General features: G+C 52.3%; 8 protein-coding genes across 8 annotated transcripts; 6 read left to right on the top strand and 2 right to left on the bottom strand.

Moving 5' to 3' along the window:
- Window positions 1-41: 41 nt before the first annotated feature.
- BKA58DRAFT_237882 (uncharacterized protein) lies at window positions 42-1,725 on the bottom strand. Its single transcript, XM_046166615.1, has 4 exons — window positions 1,515-1,725; window positions 1,276-1,469; window positions 855-1,224; window positions 42-438 (listed from the first exon to the last, which is right to left on the bottom strand). The coding sequence occupies exons 1-4, from the start codon at window positions 1,553-1,555 to the stop codon at window positions 165-167; spliced, it is 879 nt and encodes a 292-aa protein (XP_046021995.1). The 5' UTR covers window positions 1,556-1,725; the 3' UTR covers window positions 42-164.
- Window positions 1,726-3,600: 1,875 nt separating this feature from the next.
- On the top strand, window positions 3,601-5,986 carry BKA58DRAFT_413854 (phospholipase A-2-activating protein; the record flags this gene model as incomplete). Its single annotated transcript, XM_046172452.1, has 2 exons — window positions 3,601-3,648; window positions 3,722-5,986. The coding sequence occupies 2 exons, from the start codon at window positions 3,601-3,603 to the stop codon at window positions 5,984-5,986; spliced, it is 2,313 nt and encodes a 770-aa protein (XP_046021994.1).
- Window positions 5,987-6,230: 244 nt separating this feature from the next.
- On the top strand, window positions 6,231-7,108 carry BKA58DRAFT_391292 (uncharacterized protein; the record flags this gene model as incomplete). Its single annotated transcript, XM_046170902.1, has 1 exon — window positions 6,231-7,108. A coding segment is annotated over exon 1 (424 nt), but the record flags the coding sequence as incomplete, so codon positions are not given.
- Window positions 7,109-7,489: 381 nt separating this feature from the next.
- BKA58DRAFT_237901 (uncharacterized protein) lies at window positions 7,490-8,351 on the top strand. The gene is made up of 2 exons (XM_046166616.1): window positions 7,490-7,785; window positions 7,841-8,351. Exons 1-2 carry the CDS (start codon window positions 7,737-7,739, stop codon window positions 8,260-8,262), a joined length of 471 nt encoding a protein of 156 aa, XP_046021992.1. The 5' UTR covers window positions 7,490-7,736; the 3' UTR covers window positions 8,263-8,351.
- Window positions 8,352-9,609: 1,258 nt separating this feature from the next.
- Window positions 9,610-10,998, bottom strand: BKA58DRAFT_344927 (3-alpha--hydroxysteroid dehydrogenase). The gene is made up of 2 exons (XM_046168404.1): window positions 10,287-10,998; window positions 9,610-10,231 (listed from the first exon to the last, which is right to left on the bottom strand). Exons 1-2 carry the CDS (start codon window positions 10,841-10,843, stop codon window positions 10,039-10,041), a joined length of 750 nt encoding a protein of 249 aa, XP_046021991.1. The 5' UTR covers window positions 10,844-10,998; the 3' UTR covers window positions 9,610-10,038.
- A 681-nt stretch (window positions 10,999-11,679) lies between these two features.
- BKA58DRAFT_237848 (uncharacterized protein) lies at window positions 11,680-13,135 on the top strand. The gene is made up of 2 exons (XM_046166613.1): window positions 11,680-11,911; window positions 11,961-13,135. The coding sequence occupies exons 1-2, from the start codon at window positions 11,818-11,820 to the stop codon at window positions 12,962-12,964; spliced, it is 1,098 nt and encodes a 365-aa protein (XP_046021990.1). The 5' UTR covers window positions 11,680-11,817; the 3' UTR covers window positions 12,965-13,135.
- A 1-nt stretch (window position 13,136) lies between these two features.
- On the top strand, window positions 13,137-14,743 carry BKA58DRAFT_237780 (DHS-like NAD/FAD-binding domain-containing protein). The gene is made up of 3 exons (XM_046166612.1): window positions 13,137-13,479; window positions 13,529-13,857; window positions 13,907-14,743. The coding sequence occupies exons 1-3, from the start codon at window positions 13,159-13,161 to the stop codon at window positions 14,637-14,639; spliced, it is 1,383 nt and encodes a 460-aa protein (XP_046021989.1). The 5' UTR covers window positions 13,137-13,158; the 3' UTR covers window positions 14,640-14,743.
- A 103-nt stretch (window positions 14,744-14,846) lies between these two features.
- On the top strand, window positions 14,847-16,318 carry BKA58DRAFT_413850 (uncharacterized protein; the record flags this gene model as incomplete). Its single annotated transcript, XM_046172451.1, has 2 exons — window positions 14,847-16,200; window positions 16,239-16,318. 2 exons carry the CDS (start codon window positions 14,847-14,849, stop codon window positions 16,316-16,318), a joined length of 1,434 nt encoding a protein of 477 aa, XP_046021988.1.
- Between the last annotated feature and the right edge of the window lie 15 nt (window positions 16,319-16,333).

The following is a 16,333-nucleotide window of genomic DNA, read 5'->3' as shown; positions in this document are numbered from 1 at the left end:
AGGATGATCCCGGTCTTGGACGCGCGTAGGATCCTACACAGGTAGATGACGGAGACTCAACAAAGAGTTGAGTCGTATGCTTGCAGCGGCGGGGCAGATACTGGTGTAGACTGCGGGGCAGCGATGATTAGCTCGATGCGGGAACGACTGTGACGGAGTTTTCTTCAGGAAGAGACAGGAAGTCCGCTCGCCATGCGGAAGAGTTCGAAAGCAAGACCTGGTGTTTCTCGCACGGCCATCTCAACATCGGGTCGCAGCGACAGGCTGGGATTGGCGCGGAAGGTCTGGATGATGACGTCTCGCAGACCACGGTCAGTGTGGAAGGTAGACTCGTACACCTCTTGGCAGGCCTCTGGAAAGTCGGCGCTGCTGAGGTGCAGCTCGACCTCCTCTGCGAATTTGCTACGCGCAAGCGCTTTCAAGCCTGCAATGCCATACCTGCCATAAACCGTTAGCAAGCAAGTTCCAAAGGAGGTGTGATGAAAGGTGGGCGCATGATTGGAGAGATAGTAGTAGTACGCTGACGCGGACTGTTTCGAAGATGCAGCCATGAAGGCCCAAGGACCATAGTAGGTAATTGGTGCATCTTGAAATCGTACACAAGAAAAACAGACGAAAAGGCTGTGTATGCAAGATACAGTGGGGTGTGCAGCGCGGAGTGCGATTGGCGAGGTAGAGTGCCGGTGACGCATATGGCGGAGTTTGTCGGCGTTTCAACCGCCGTGCCACGCCCTGCCCACCCCAGCCATAGAAAGTAGAGCTGCAGGCGCAGATGAAGGAACCCCGCAAATCGCGGCGCGCATTCAGGCAAAACGTGGAAAAGTAAACAATGACGAAGGAAGTGTACTACTTACTTCTCAGCAATGGCGTAGACCTTGGCATGTGTGATGAGATGTGTCGTCTCAATGTCGAACTCGGTCTCTGATTGCTCGCTTTCTAGATCGTCATCCTCGAAGAACTGATCGGCCATCGGCGTGTCGGGCAGCTTGGAGGATGCATCCATGCTTTGAAACATGGGCTCGTCGGCAGGAGGAGTGAGCGGCATTGAGTTGTTGGTTGCTGCCATGAGTGCAAGGAGCGGGTCTTCAACTTGAACAAGGTTCAGCTTCTTTGGGGGGCTTCTCCTCTTGGTGATCGATGAGCGTAGAGAAGTAGGTCGGTTCGATCGTTGTGAGGATCGACGCGAGAGTGACTTCTTGGTGAGGTAGTCCATGTGGTAGAAGTCTAGAAAGCTTTAGCACAGTCTAGGGTCCCATCGCCTCATGCAATACGTACAGTGCACCATGTGGTCAACAGCTTCTGCGTCATCTTCGCTGAGGTCAACCACTCCAGTTTCTGCTTCCCTGAAGCCATTGCGGCAAGCTCCCTCGAAGAAGGTGGATCTTGTTGCGAGGAGTATACGGTGTACTGGGTATCTTTTGGCACCACAAACGATGGTCAGATCTGAGTATTGTCCGCATGCAAACAGTCTAACAGACTTAGCTGGGTTGGAGGGACAGAGGGATGCAACTTACGAGGCCAGGGCCGACTTGAGTTCAATCATTGGTGCGTCCATTGTAGAGATGTAGTGTGAGAGAGTTAAGGTACGAGCGTGAGGAGAGGTTACTGATAATTGAAGAGTTTGGCGGGCGGAGGAAGGCTTCTTGAGGCAGATGCTCGTAGGACCCTGCCGTTAAAAACAAAAGGACAACGGCTACAGGTGTGACGATTTTGTCCTTGCGCAAGAACGCGTAGGGGTACGTAGGGTTCGGGCGCTGATCACGGAGGCGCCGCGCGAATCCGAGAGACTGGGTAGGCTGAGGCAAGGGTACCGAGATCGCCGGAAACAGGCAATCTTATGCTGTTGGCGATTCAGATGATTGTGTATGTGCCGAGATTGCTGATTGCTTAATGCTTCTATAAAGTGTTGATGGGTATTGCAGATCGAGGTGAAAGCGGAAAGTAAGGCAAGAAGGGAGGGCTACTGGCGCTCTTGTAGGCATGCAGCCGTCTCCAGCCATGGCACGCTGGCGTCAGTCCTGGACGGCGCATTCGAAATTCAGTGACATGGGCGGTTGCATGGACCGCATCTAGGCAAGTCACAGGGTGTCCCATCGCTCGCCGGCAGCGCAAGATTTGAGCTGACACGCATCGCTTCGTCCAGAGGACTCAGTGGCTTGGCACAAGTGTAGCGCGGGCTGGGCTAGAACAAACAGGGCGGTCTTCTGCAAGCGCAGCGTGGAAAGGCAGGGTAAGCAATGTCACGCGAAGGGCTAAGGCTCTAGTGGCTGCAGCGCAATGCCGAACGCGAGCCATGGTGGATGCGAGGCGCAGGGCATGTCAAATAAGCGGCAAAGGGTAGCAGCTAGAGTCAACTGACCAGGGAAATCCGGGAGACCAGCGAAATCATTTGCCCTGCGCATGAAAAGCTACCGTGGGTACTGACGGACTCCAGACGGTCGGCGAAACGCGAAGGCCGCGCTCCGTTATGGAGACGGACGGCCAAGAGGCGGGGCGGAGGATTCCGTCCAGGATGTGTGGGGAGCAGGCTGCGATGGTATGGGAAACCTCAAGCCGGTGCTGCACCACGACCTGACGACCAAGACTTTGACGTTTGGCAGGAAATCTGGTGCGGGAGGTTCTGGGCCCACCGCCGCCGATCCGCGCTTCTTTGGGACGCGTACCCAAGAGTGCGATGCGGGATCACGAACGAATTTTGTGCTTCTCCTAGGAAACTGTAACATTGCTACGTATCCTCGTCACGATGTGCCTTTAGGAAAGTATGTTCGGTCGAGAACTCCTACCCCGGTTTCAAAAGCCGATATGTCTCCGATGGTGGATCTTCGCATAGGTAGAACGACAGATGACAATCAATGCGTTGCTGCGACTGCAACGACTCCGTACTGAATGAGCAATTGTAAATCATCGAGGCCAGAGTGTGTGAAAGCGGTAACGAGGAGGCTGGTGGTGTGGAAGGAGCTGTCTAGCAAGACACTACGCGCACGCCGAAAGCTGAGACTCAGCCTTCCGTGTTGCTGCCATGGAAGCGACGTTGCCCGCGACCACGTACCAGGCCGATGGAAGGGAATCTAAGATCGTGGTGAGATGGACGTTAGGCTAGATGCGTATGACCAGACATGCGGAAGCTGAGGCTGGCGCTATTGGCTTTGTAGAGCAGGTGCCAGGTGCTCAGCCGCAAGCCACTCGTACGAGTACCTGAGGCCAAGCGACACGTGATATGCTGGTGACTGCCCGTGTGTAGAAAGGAAAGAGAGACCTAGAGGGTATCGTCAAAGCGTGCCCATGGTGTTGTGTTGGAGATAGAAGGATTCGCAATGGGCAGGAGCAATGTGGCACGCGAGGCTGACATAATGCGAAAGTGACATGGGTGCTTCGGTTGTCTCGCGAAAGGCTGACGTCGACAATCACCGAGCTCTGGGACAAGCAAGTCGCTGTAAACACTCACAACGTCCGGGCAGTCGCAATTCCGCCGAGTTCACTCACCTTGAGCTTTATGTGCGCTTCTCTCACTTCAACGTAGTCTTTTGTTTCCTTCTCTCTTGTATTGCTAAGCCAACCACCACCATCACCACCAGCCAGCAACCCCGCCCTGGCCCAACTATGGCCGACTTCAAGTTATCAGCCACTCTACGCGGCCACGAAGACGATGTACGTGCAGATTTCCCTCCAAATACAAGTCAACTACTAGACTTTGCAGGGCCACGACTAACATCACCAACAGGTCCGCAGCGTAGCATTCCCATCACCTTCGTCCATTGTCTCTGCGTCGCGAGACTTCACAGTACGCGTCTGGGCACAGCAGTCACAAAGCCCACCCATATGGGACAGTACCATCAAGACGCACGGCAAAGAGTTCGTCAACTCGCTCGCCATCGTTCCACCTTCGTCCTCCTTCCCCGAGGGCCTTGTCGTATCGGGCGGCAAAGACCAAATCATCGACGTACGGCGGCCGAGCAAGAACCTCGACGATGACGCCGACGCTCTTCTGATCGGACATGGCAACAATGTGTGCGCGCTGGATGTCAGTGAGGACGGGAAATACATTGTCAGCGGCAGTTGGGACATGGAGGCACGGCTATGGGAAGTAGGCAAGTGGGGCGAATCTACAGTGCTGCAGGGACACTCTGCCTCTGTATGGGCCGTCCTCGCCTACGACAGCAACACCATCATCACCGGCTGCGCAGACAAGCAAATACGCATCTTCCACACCTCAGGCTCCACGTCTCCGGTGCGGTCGATACAAGCACCTGAAGTCGTGCGCGCTCTCTGCCGATTGCCTCCGGATCATCCCTCTGGTGCCCAGTTCGCCTCCGCTGGCAACGACGCCGTCATCCGATTTTGGACACTCAACGGACAACAGGTGGCCGAGCTGCACGGTCACGAGAACTTCATCTATTCCCTTGCCGTCCTTCCCAATGGCGGCCTAGTGAGCGCTGGCGAAGACCGAACGGTGCGCATATGGGAAAGCAACCAGTGTATCCAGACCATCACCCACCCAGCCATCTCCGTATGGACAGTGGCTGTGTGCGGCGAGAATGGCGACATCGTCACTGGTGCGAGCGACAAGCTTGCGCGCGTCTTTACCCGTGATCAGTCCCGCTATGCTGCAGAAGCCGAGATCCAGCAATTCAACGACGACGTCAAGGGCTCTTCGATACCACAGCAGACTGTGGGAGACATCAATAAGGAGCAATTGCCCGGCCCCGAGTTTCTCACACAACGTTCCGGCACCAAGGAGGGCCAGGTCCAGATGATCAAGGAGATGAACGGCAACGTGTCCGCATACCAGTGGTCTGCAGCCGCCAATCAGTGGGTGAACGTTGGCACTGTCGTCGACTCGGCGGGCAGCGGCGGACGCAAAATTTCGCACGCTGGTAAAGAGTACGACTATGTCTTCGACGTCGACATCGAAGATGGCAAGCCTCCGCTGAAGCTACCCTACAACCTCAACCAGAACCACTACGAAGCTGCGCGCAAGTTCATCGAAGACAACGAACTACCGCTCACATACCTCGATCAAGTCGCCAACTTCATTGTTCAGAACACACAGGGTGCAACCCTAGGTCAGAGTAGTGCGCAAGGAACGGACCCATGGGGCTCGGAGGCACGGTATCGGCCCGGCGACGCCAATCAAGTAGCGACCCAGCCTCCACCCGCACCGCCAGCCACTAAGATACTTCCGCAAAAGGACTACCTACCCATCACGACAGGAAACCACAAGATCATCTTCAAGAAACTTACTGAATTCAACGAGGCACTTGTGGCCGATGGGCAGAAGGGTGTCTCGCTGAACCCGCCCGATGTGGAACAGCTGAATGCGACGGTCACGGCATTGGAGCAAGGAAATGGCAAGGGCATTGACATTACAGGCGTGGAGCTCCTTGTCAAAGCCGCAACACAATGGCCGGCAGAGAAGCGTCTGCCAGCCTTGGATTTGCTACGACTTGTCCTTGCTTTCGAGGAACCGGCAGCCTTCCTAGTGTCGTCTGAGCAAAGTCTGTTACCAAACCTTATTGAATCAGGGGTTTTCACGGAATCCTCACCGCCCAACAACACAATGATGGCTATACGGTGTCTCAGCAATCTGCTCCAAACAGAAAAGGGACGATTACTTGCCAGTACAGAGTTTGACAACATTCATCCACTGGTCTCGCCCTTCTTAGCATCGACGAACCGAAACTTGATTATCGCGCTCACTACACTCTACATCAACTACTCAGTACTACTCAATTCCGAGAACAATGCAGACCGGGCGCTTTCTCTGCTCGATGATCTATCCAAGATCCTCACCACGGCTACCGATTCAGAGGCTGTGTATCGCGCGCTTGTGGCTACAGGTACTTTGCTTTGCTTAGGACCTGACTTCTGCGAGGCTGGTAGAGATATTCTGCAAATAGGCGATGCTATCACGCGCGCCGAGCAAAAGGTCAAGGAGCCGCGCATACGGAACGTCGTCGCTGAGATTCGGAAGAGGCTGCAAGGCTAGAAGTCTGCCGTGACCGGACAACGAATCAACCTTTCGATAGGTTGAACCATTACTGCCTGATACACGGATGATTAGCATTCTTTAACAAGAAGCGGCAGAGGAGGAGGAGGAGGAGGAAGCTTTGAGGCTCGATTCTTGTGTATGCAAGGCACGATTGGACACGGACGTCAGCCTAGCAAGGTCGAATGCATTGATAGACAGATAATTCATACAAACACGTTCCAACCACGCGCTGGTCGAATCCAGTCCAACACCATCACGCCCGTGCACTTCCCCGGATCTTCATGACTAGGGGCCTAGATTAACATGCAGCCATCCGCGATGTCAACCTGCGTCTGTTCCCTCTTCTTCATGCAAGTCAATTTAGTTCTTGCAGTGGTCTCCCCCGCAAGTGGTATTTCTGCAACTGCGCTCACGCGAACATTTGCGTTTTTCGCACGCACACTACAACTGCATCAATGCTGTAGGATCGTCGTTCGTGACCGCCGTTGTAAATTTTGTTTTTTGCATTCTTCTTTCAAAAAGGCAATGCACCACGTTTGCGATCGACCTGCAGCTGCATTAAACTGGCTATGCGTTCGTCCCTCCCTTGAGGGGTTTGATGCTCGGGCAGGCATGTGCCCTGTATTTACCCACACCGTTACTGATCGTTCACTAAACTGCCGGTGGACTAATATGTGTCCGCCAAACGCTCGTCGTGAGATGAGGAATGTACAGTGGAACGCGATAAGTTGAAATGACGAGGTCGACGTCATTTCCCAAACGATTCAGATGGAGCGGCCGTCTCCACTCAAAGTCGATTCATCTAGGCATGGCTAATATGTTAAGTTCATGAGGCAAATGACGGCGTGGCACTTGCCATCCTGCGGCCTGTCCTCGGTCAAAAGAGAACAGGACTGACTAACTTGGGTCACCGTCACCTTTGCATTCGGTGACGGAAGCCACGGCATTTGAACACGTGTGTGAGCCTATGAGCTAGTTCTGCATTTGGCCGATGACCATGGTTCAAGGAAAGAGTGAGCGTTTGGGCGAGTGCACAGGCTGCTGTCGGCATGTCGGTGTCTGCGAAAGGCCGACTCGTAACAGTCTGATGCTTGCCAAGTATTGTGTTGCGCGGCCGAAGTGACGAGGGAGAAGGACCCAGAGGATGGGGGAGCGGTGTGATCATGGGGAGGTGGGTGAAGATATGCGTATGCAGTACTACTATATGTGGTGTGGTGGTTCGAAATGCAGTGCAAGGTGGGTGTGTATGCATGCGCACCGTCGGAGGTGGGGAGATGGCGCTTGTATCGATCGGGCCTAATACATCTTCATGGATTGTGTGGAAGGGGTGTCTGAGGAACGAATCTGCAACTTGAGTAGGCGACTACTTTACCATGGAAGACTGGCTCCAAAAAGGAAGTCTGTCTTTACATATGCATCTTCCTGTCGAATGGAATAATGCGACGACGTCAAAATATGCTCTGACGCTTCCAATATCGCTGACGTCAAGACATTCATCAGCGGAGGTAATGGAGGCATCATTGTTGGATCGTGCCTTGAGCGAAGCGAGTAAAGCGTAGAAATGCAGGAACAAAAGCGTCGATTGACGTCAAGTCTTGTTGTATTCATACTTACATCTAGCAACTACATGCCAATTCCAGCATTCGACGAATCACCGAATCTACGCCAGCATCAAATCATCCTTCAACTCTACATTCGCAGACAAAACTATTGAAGTCTCGCGATCCTTAATTCACACTACATCAAGATGTCAGGCAAGAACCAACAAGGAAAGATGGACGTCACTCAAAAGAACGGCACGTCTACTCATCTCCACACTCCCATAATGCTCAATTAGCTAATACAGCGCAGTCCTCAACGCGCCCCTCCACAAGCACTCTGCCGAAGCCAAAACCCCCTCGAACCTCCCCTCCACCATCAACGCCGGAATGTGCACAAGCAGCAATCCCATCGCCGCCATCCTCACCAACAGCTTCCTAGACTTCTCCACCTCAAACGGTACCGACCTGCGAAAAGCCGGTGTGGGACCAGGCCAACGGTTCTGCCTCGAGGCTTCAACGTGGAAGAGCGCTGCGGATAAGGGTATTGGAGAGGTCCCAAAGGTTAAACTTGAGTCAACGCATGAGAGCGCGTTGAAGAGTGTGGGTTTGGATACGCTGAAAAAGTGGGCGGCGGAGCAGGAGAATCAAGGGCAGGTTGTATGGCCTGGTCAGGGCAAGGGGGGGTTTGTCAGGGAGAGTGATCAGATTGGTGGGAAAGAACCCAGGGCATAAAGCAAGCGTTGTGAGTCGCTGGTCAAGATGATTCGGGTGAAGAGATAGTATTGTACAATATTCTTAGAGGAGAACAAAAACAAACAGATCTCGAAAGCGCTTTCCCAACCACATGAACGTCTTTCACCACCCATAACCGCCTTCTCGCCGCCTATCAAGATCGTCCGAACAAACAGTTCTTTTTGTGTATAGGATCTCGTGCGTTGACCTTTTTGCCCCACCCATCTCAGCATGCCGGGTCGTCAAGATGGATTGTACGCTAAAGATTATATGCCCCTCAATGACAGCGGGCATGCTGGCATCGGTGAGTTCCGTTAGCAAGGTACAGATCTCTCAAGCGAAGAGTTACCTACGTCAAAGGATCGAGTTGCCAGGCAGCGACGCCATGAATGCAGCAAGATTCGCGGATGACGTCTCGTGTACGTCTTCCCATACCACCATATCTCTACACTGTTCACAAATTTTAGACTCATCTGGAAAGCCGCCAGTACAGTCGGCTTTCATGCATTCCAACCTCGGCCTGAGATTAGAAGCGTACAATTCCCGAATGGTCGGGGAGCGATTCCATTCATGGAGTAAGACTTCGGGAGTGATCAAGTGAGCCAGAATTGTAGCGTGGTTCTTCGTGGCACATCGCACGACGATATCTCTCATCCAATGTAATCCGTGGTTCTCTTGAAGGAATTGGTTGAGAAATTTGGAGATACCACCCTTGGGCATATCGATTTCGATAGTTCGGCTAGAAGCGGGAAGTAGTTACAAAAATGGTGCTGAGTTGCCTGGAAGTCTTTCGTCGTCGGAACCGGGGAGTATCTGGTGCGCAAATCTCAAGTGCTGAAGCTTGCCGGAGTCTTTGAAGCTGTTGATCGGCTCAACATGTTGTAAGAATCGATGACTGGTGTGACGTTGTGGTCCAATGGTCAAGCTCCCGAGTCTAGGAAGGCTGTCGTTTAGTTTTTTTAATGAACTCCAAGAGGTTTCCACGGCGTGTCGCGGATAGCAAATGGAACTCCTGAGGGTGGTGATGGAATGCAATGTTCAAGTCCGTAAGGAAGATACAACGCTCTAGAACCTCAAACATCGCTCCCTTGTTTTTATTACGAGATACCCAGAGTGAGTCCATATCACCAGGTAGTATCATAGCGACAAAGCACTGTACAGTAAGTGATGTAATGTTGGGGGTGTTGGTCATGTCTCCCGGAGATTCGAGGGAACAATCCCGGCTCATGAAGAGCGTATGGAGCTGTGGAAGACATGCAAGACGGAAGGGTAGAACACGCTCTGTCCAGTGAAGTGTTGTTAGATTCGTGAAAGCTATTATGCTTTTGGGATGGTTAACGAAAGATTTCTATACAATCTAACATCGACATGACGAAAGCTCACGACCAACGCCAAGGACGTACTTTACAGGTCGACAGCAATAAGAAAGCTCTATGCAGAGTCTTGAGACCCTTTAAGTGTAAGGAAGCGCATTCTTTAGCTCGCGTAAACCTTACTTCGTTACCTCAAGCTTACTTCGGAGGTTCGATCATCCTCAGTCACAATATGCGAGGGGTTTTGGAAAATTAGAGCTGAGTCTACAATTGTGCAGTGTGCTCTTCAAGTCCTCCAAGAGAATAGTCAGCACTGCCACCAGTGGGCAAGTCACATTGAAAGTTGGAGATATCAACTTTCCAATACTGTGGCTTACTTCCATTTGTTTTAGCCTACATGTATCCCACTAGCCTTGATCTGGTCGCTTCAACGACCTTTGTGTGGACAACATAGCCTTGAGATCTAGCAGTACCACCCACCGTCAATCGGCGTAGCAGTTCCAGTCATGAATGATGACGCGTCCGAAATGAGGAACTCGATGAGCGGCGGAATCTCCGTTTGATGTGCTTCCCTTCCCAGCGGAAGGAAGGAGTAATCGACTGGTGCGCCTCGAATCTCATATGCCTTTCTCAACATCGGAGTATCAACTGGTCCCCTATAATCAGTTAGCATAAACATGATTTGCAAGGTGATTCAATGTGCTAACTTACGGGCAGAAGCAGTTCACCCTAATCTTCTTGGGCCCCAGCTCCTTCGCTGCGCTTCTAGTCATACCAACCACGGCATGCTTGGAGGCACAATACGCTAACTGCTTAGGTGCGCCAATGATACCCAGGATACTGGCCGCGTTGACAATCGAACTGCCCTCATTCATGTGCGGCACCTGGGCGCGCAAACAATTCCTCAACCCGGTAACATTCACACTCATGACGAAGTCCCAGTCGTCATCTTCTACCTCTTCAATACCTGCGACGGCGCCTTGTCGACCAGTGACACCGGCGAGGTTGGCTGCACCATCCAGCTTCCCGAACTTTTCGACTGTGGCTGCGATCCAGCTTTCGACGTCGCTACGCTTGCTCACGTCGACGACCTGGGTCATAACTTGCGAGCCCGATTTCTGGAGCTCGCACTCGAGCTCTTTCAATGGCTTCTCTTGTACGTCGGCGAGCGAGAGTTTGGCGCCTTTGCTGGCGAACAGGCGGGCGGTTTCAAGGCCCATTCCTGATGCGGCTCCGGTGATCACGATGACTTTATCTTGGAGAGACATGATGACTGGTATGTGCTCAACAGTGTTTGATAAGCTGAGTCGTTGTTGACAATTGATGAATCGACAAGTATTTCAATATTCTTCGAACAGTGCGACACCAAACGAAAGGAAACGAAATGGCCAGCATAACTGCCGTTTAGTACGCAGGTTCAGTGGAGCAATCGACGTACCAAACCTCCGAGCCTATTAGAACGGTCTTATAACACTTCGGACCGTTCCCATGATGGAGAAAGGAAGTCCTTTTCCGGTATAGCTCTAGAACGCTTATGTACCTAGCGGTGAGGTGCGGAGGTTATCAATTATCACCTTTACCAATATTCAAGCAACGATGGCCACCGGAACTTTCAGCTTGGACAGACACGGGCTGTACCGCGTTGTCGTGACACGATTCGATGCTATAGTATGCGGTGTTTTGTTATGGCTGTTGTACTTGTGCGAGAGTTTGGTGGTGTAGCTAGTGGCGGGGCGTAAGGTCCATGACTCGACGCGCGGCGATCTCGGAAGGGCCCGTTCCCTTTCGACCCCTCAGAACTGAACCTAGTAGAACTTCTTTCTACGAGTATACACAAGCAAGAAGAGACAGGGTGCTGAGGTATGTATATTCTTCGTATCTTTCGTCATGCCGACAGGCTGAGCCGGGTGACGATGACCTTGAAGGTTTTCGAGACGTACGAATACGAAAACTCTTACCAGATAGACTCGCTCCAACTTTTGCAATAATGGGCAGTTCCATCTGTTGATGAATATAGATGTAAATACCCATCCATACAAACTCTGTAGCGTGAAGTCTCTGGTGCTGAGGCATTGATCACTGAAATCGTGGTGATGGAATGGCTGAGCAGCAAGCGACACATTCCTAACCGTCGACTTCACGTGAAGAATTTGACAGCCTGCGATATTGAACCAATACGCTGCTATATCTTCTTGATATACATCACAGCATTTTCGCAACCCTCGAAGTTGATTGATCTATTATGCGAACTTCGACTACTGCAAAGATGAAGTACTACGCTGGCGTAGCATTCTTTTCGTTGCTCATTGGGACTGTGGGAGGAAACAAGGGCGCAAGTTAGTGCCATCCAGAAGACCAATGTGTAATGCTGAACTGACTTACCAGCGAGCAAACCACCAACTTGGGTAACATACAGCCCACCACCAGCATCAAGCATCGCCACAGCGACCTCATCGTCTATGGCTCCAACGCAAGAGTCGACTCCAACTTCCCCAACTGTACTTACCAGATCTTCGTCAGCCTGGTCAAACAATACCTCCATTGCCTCCTCGACCGTCATCTCCATGTCCGATGTAGTCAGCACATCGACATCTTTTCCCGGTATCACCTTGGCGACCTCACCCTCTCCCACCCCGAGTCCTACTTCAGGTCCTCAACCGTATACCTTCTTAGTCGAGATAAGCAACCAACGCCAACACGTCGGCCAATGGTACGGTCGCTACATATCCGAAGGTCTGACCGATACGCTGAAGAATCGCTGCGACGACGACGAAACTGGCGCTAATACCTGCAAAACCAAGAAGGACAAATTCGACAATATTGAGTACTCAGACAAATCCGGTTTCGTGGACAAGCGTACAAACTTCGTTGAAGTCAAAGTTGAGAGTGACTATATCCCGGGTAAAAACGAAGGAGGGGTTAATTACAACGGAAAGTCACTGCAAAACACTTTCATCGCCCAAATCGCAGATACCTTTCAAAAGAGTGGCGATGATGATAAGAACTGTTACAAGTTCGACCAGAAGTCTACGATTTGCCCTGGCTGCAACCCCAAATTCTGCCTTTCCTTCAATGCGAGGAGGCAGATACTGAGGTGGTGCAACGCGCCCGAGTATGTTCGAGTGAGCGTCAAGGACGGAGGAGGGGAAGAAGTCGCACATATGAAGGTCGTTCTCAAGTTCACGGGTGCAACAGACCAGGGGAAATTCGATTGCATGGCGATTCGAGAGACTATCGAGAGAAGTGCTCGGGATAACCGGTTGAAGGACGTGAAGGACGCGATTGATGGGAAGGATGTCGAGGCGAAGGTGAGTTGCTCGGGAGAGGAGGTTACGGGGACTTGTCCCAATGAAGAGTGCTTGTACCAGTTGGGGCCGTGTTTTAAGTAGTTTACATATATCGAGAAGCTGGATATCGACTAGTAATGCTTCAACAAATTGCGTGGCACCGTGAGTCGTGAGGTGTGTGGTGTCGGTGGGAGCATTTGGTGACGAGGCGTCACTGGCGTTGCATGACCATGACGCAGCAACTCCGCCGGACTCCCGAGATATAATTTCCGAGGGGCACTGGCGTCCACCACGGCATGCAATACGCGCCTGCCATACGTCCCACCGCCTCTCCCATCACAGTCACACGCTCTTTTCGTCTTCATTGTTACACTCGCGCATTCACATCCTTCAAAATAGGACGCAAACATAAAGCGCACCGCCAACAGGCGCAGCAGAACAAGCCGTGGCGCAACGCTGAAAAAGGTCGAAAGGGCAAAGGCAAAAGAGGCAGGATGGGACAGGACGAGTCACGGGTTGTAGACCCAAGTGCGCCACCTCAGACGTTATCGGCGCGCACTTTGGAGGCTCTTGCGCAATACATCAAGGATGGGCGCGCGCAGAAGATTGTCGTCATGGTGAGTAGGGGTGTGATAGCACGGTTAGACGCGTGCTGACATCGAGAAGACAGGTGCGGGCATAAGTACTTCCGCCGGCATACCAGACTTCAGATCACCAGAAACCGGTCTATACGCCAATCTCGCTCGCCTGAATCTGCCGTACCCCGAAGCCGTCTTCGACATCGATTTCTTCCGCAAGACCCCCGAGCCGTTCTACTCTCTCGCTCAAGAACTATACCCCGGGAAGTTCAGGCCGACGATAACACATTCCTTCATAAGCTTGCTTTACCAGAAAGGGCTGCTACTGAAGTTGTTCACACAGAACATCGACTGCCTGGAGCGTGAGGCTGGAGTCCCCGGCGACAAGATAATAGAGGCTCATGGCAGTTTTGCGACGTGAGTAGAACCTCTTGTACAAACTCCAAGCAATACTGACTCAGGACAGGCAATGTTGCATCGACTGCAAGAAGTCATACCCAAAGGAGCGCATGAACGAAGCCATCCAGAACAAATCGGTGCCACGCTGCGTCGACTCGTCATGTAACGGACTCGTCAAGCCCGAGATCGTCTTCTTCGGAGAACAATTACCATCCGCGTTCTTCGACAATCGAAGCCTTCCCGCCCAAGCCGACCTGTGCATAGTCATGGGAACGTCGCTCAGCGTAGCTCCTTTCTCTTCGCTACCGCAGCTCTGCGAAGACGAGACCCCGCGCCTACTCATAAACTCAGAGAGGGTTGGAGATATGGGAACACGGCGAGACGATGTTCTGCTGCTGGAGGATTGCGATAGTGGTGTGAGAAAGCTGGCAGAGGCATGCGGGTGGACGGACGAGCTGGAAGCGCTCTGGGCAACAACCGCGCCTATTGAGGAACCCGCAGCGCCCAAGGAAGAAGTCAAGAAGAGCCACGACGAGTTGCTGGAAGATGAGGTCGATAAGCTCACACGAGAAGTGGAGGAGAATCTGAGGCTGAACCAAGCGGAACACAAATGGCTCGAAAACCACGTCGATAACAAACTGGCAAGGAAACAGGATGATGATCAGGACGGAGATCATCCCGCGACAGAATTGCAACCAACAGTCGATGCGGCGTCAAGGGCAAGTCCTAGCGAGACGAAAACGGACCCAGGTGGTGGACTAGGACATGTGTTTCCGCACATGAACAAGTCTTCGTTATAGACATCTCGCAAGACGCATGGATACATTGGGTATAGATACACGATCTTACGATCATGAATGATGATAGCGTACTATGCGAGTCAACAAGGCGACCCGTTATGGAAGCCGCGCACTGACACGGCTGCCTAATCCCTTAAATCCGAGTCTGCACCTTCCGTCTTCCTTCCCGTTTATACCTCGCACTCGCCCTTTCTCGAAAAGACCAGAATGGCATCAATCACTGAGCTTCCTGCTGAACTACTCGATTTCATACTCGCCGATCTTGGTAGCCGCGACAACATTAACCTGGCCCAGACATGCAAGACCCTCCACGCCGTCGCCCTGCCTGCAGCTTACAATACTATCACCCTCACGTGGGACAACACCTATTCGAAGGAAATTCCTAGAGGACCGCAGCGTGGCATGCAGAGAAGGACTGAGAAAGCGCCTAAAATACAGTCTCTGATCCGCACACTCACGGAGAAGCCTGAATACATCAGGCTGGTCAAGAAATTGGAGTTATGCGCCAAGGGATGTGTTGAGTACAGCTACTTAGACGTTGCCGGCGCTATTTTCCCAGACTTTGAGTATGATGCGAGTGACAAAGAGTGGGAGAACGAGATGTTCAAGGCTCATGTGAAAGAGGAAGGGTTCCAGACGTGGGGCCGTGGATGGAAACAAGAGGCGCAGCACATGTTGCTCACACTGCTAATCGGCACGTGTCAAGCGCACTTGGAGTCTCTGACTATAGGATGGGAATTCTTCTTGAACAACAGGTGGTTTCCTGCTATGATGAAGTACGCTATCTTGAAGAATGCTGCAGCGTCTGAAGCAGGTGTTAGACAACCTGCATGGTTCGCCAAGTTGAAAACTGTGTGCGTTACCTTGGAAGAGACGGAGGGGGCGGCCGCAACGTGGGAGGGTAGTTTCTGGAGCGAGCAAGAGACTCTACTTCACTTCTTCTATCTGCCGGCGATAGAGTCGCTCGACATCATTACGTGCTCATTGAGAGGGGGGGACGAGGATGACTATGGCGGATTATGGGACGAGGGAGATGGAGTGGACGGCTCATTTGAGTGGCCACTAGAGACACCCCCTCTATCGCAGACACTGACGACTCTCCGCCTTACTCCTTCTTCGATGGACCCTCTCACTATCCAGTACCTGCTCAGGCAGACGCCCAACGTCAAGGTCTTCCACTACGATTGCTGTTTGCATCCAGAACACCCACCTCTCCGTTTGTCGATCTTGAAGGACGCGCTACAGCATATTCGCGGCACGCTTACTGAACTGACTGTGCGCTACAAGCACTATAACAACGATGGTGCCGGGGATCCCCCAACTGACGCCACGGAACCTGTAAGAGAGGGTCTAGGCCCACTACACGATTTCCCCGTTCTCACGACTTTGACTACGTCATTCCCAGTGCTGTTTGGTATGAACAATACGCCAAAGCTAGCGAAACATCTCCCTCCGACGCTCGAAACGTTGACAATCACAAATGACCTTTCTGCATATGAGGCACTCGGAATGCGCTTTGAAGATCTCAACGCCATGGCCATCTTCCGACAATACCTTGCGGGTGAAATACTAGCCTCGGGCGTACTTATCCCTCACGAGGGTGTCTCTTGCAACTGGACGCAAGATCGGGAACCGGGGTGGAAGGCCGCAACACCGCGGCTAAGGAAATTGACATATGACGTGGGAACCCGGTT

This window comes from Alternaria rosae, assembly GCF_020736505.1.
Source record: "Alternaria rosae strain MPI-PUGE-AT-0040 chromosome Unknown BKA58scaffold_9, whole genome shotgun sequence".
Lineage (NCBI taxonomy): Eukaryota > Fungi > Ascomycota > Dothideomycetes > Pleosporales > Pleosporaceae > Alternaria > Alternaria rosae.
This window is presented reverse-complemented; position numbering and strand designations above follow the sequence as displayed.

Excerpts from the sequence above, each read along its gene's own strand:
- BKA58DRAFT_237780 (XM_046166612.1), top strand. The coding sequence starts at position 13,159 with ATGCAATACGCGCCTGCCATACGTCCCACCGCCTCTCCCATCACAGTC. Across the intron at positions 13,480-13,528 it reads CGCAGAAGATTGTCGTCATG|ACAGGTGCGGGCATAAGTAC; the intron begins GTGAGTAGGGGT and ends GACATCGAGAAG. Across the intron at positions 13,858-13,906 it reads GCTCATGGCAGTTTTGCGAC|GCAATGTTGCATCGACTGCA; the intron begins GTGAGTAGAACC and ends GACTCAGGACAG.
- BKA58DRAFT_237882 (XM_046166615.1), bottom strand. The coding sequence starts at position 1,555 with ATGGACGCACCAATGATTGAACTCAAGTCGGCCCTGGCCTC. Across the intron at positions 1,225-1,275 it reads TGTTGACCACATGGTGCACT|ACTTCTACCACATGGACTAC; the intron begins GTACGTATTGCA and ends AAAGCTTTCTAG. Across the intron at positions 439-854 it reads GTCTACGCCATTGCTGAGAA|GTATGGCATTGCAGGCTTGA; the intron begins GTAAGTAGTACA and ends GGTTTATGGCAG.
- BKA58DRAFT_237901 (XM_046166616.1), top strand. The coding sequence starts at position 7,737 with ATGTCAGGCAAGAACCAACAAGGAAAGATGGACGTCACTCAAAAGAAC. Across the intron at positions 7,786-7,840 it reads GGACGTCACTCAAAAGAACG|TCCTCAACGCGCCCCTCCAC; the intron begins GCACGTCTACTC and ends AATACAGCGCAG.
- BKA58DRAFT_344927 (XM_046168404.1), bottom strand. The coding sequence starts at position 10,843 with ATGTCTCTCCAAGATAAAGTCATCGTGATCACCGGAGCCGCATCAGGA. Across the intron at positions 10,232-10,286 it reads AGGGTGAACTGCTTCTGCCC|GGGACCAGTTGATACTCCGA; the intron begins GTAAGTTAGCAC and ends AACTGATTATAG.
- BKA58DRAFT_237848 (XM_046166613.1), top strand. The coding sequence starts at position 11,818 with ATGCGAACTTCGACTACTGCAAAGATGAAGTACTACGCTGGCGTAGCA. Across the intron at positions 11,912-11,960 it reads GGGAGGAAACAAGGGCGCAA|CGAGCAAACCACCAACTTGG; the intron begins GTTAGTGCCATC and ends CTGACTTACCAG.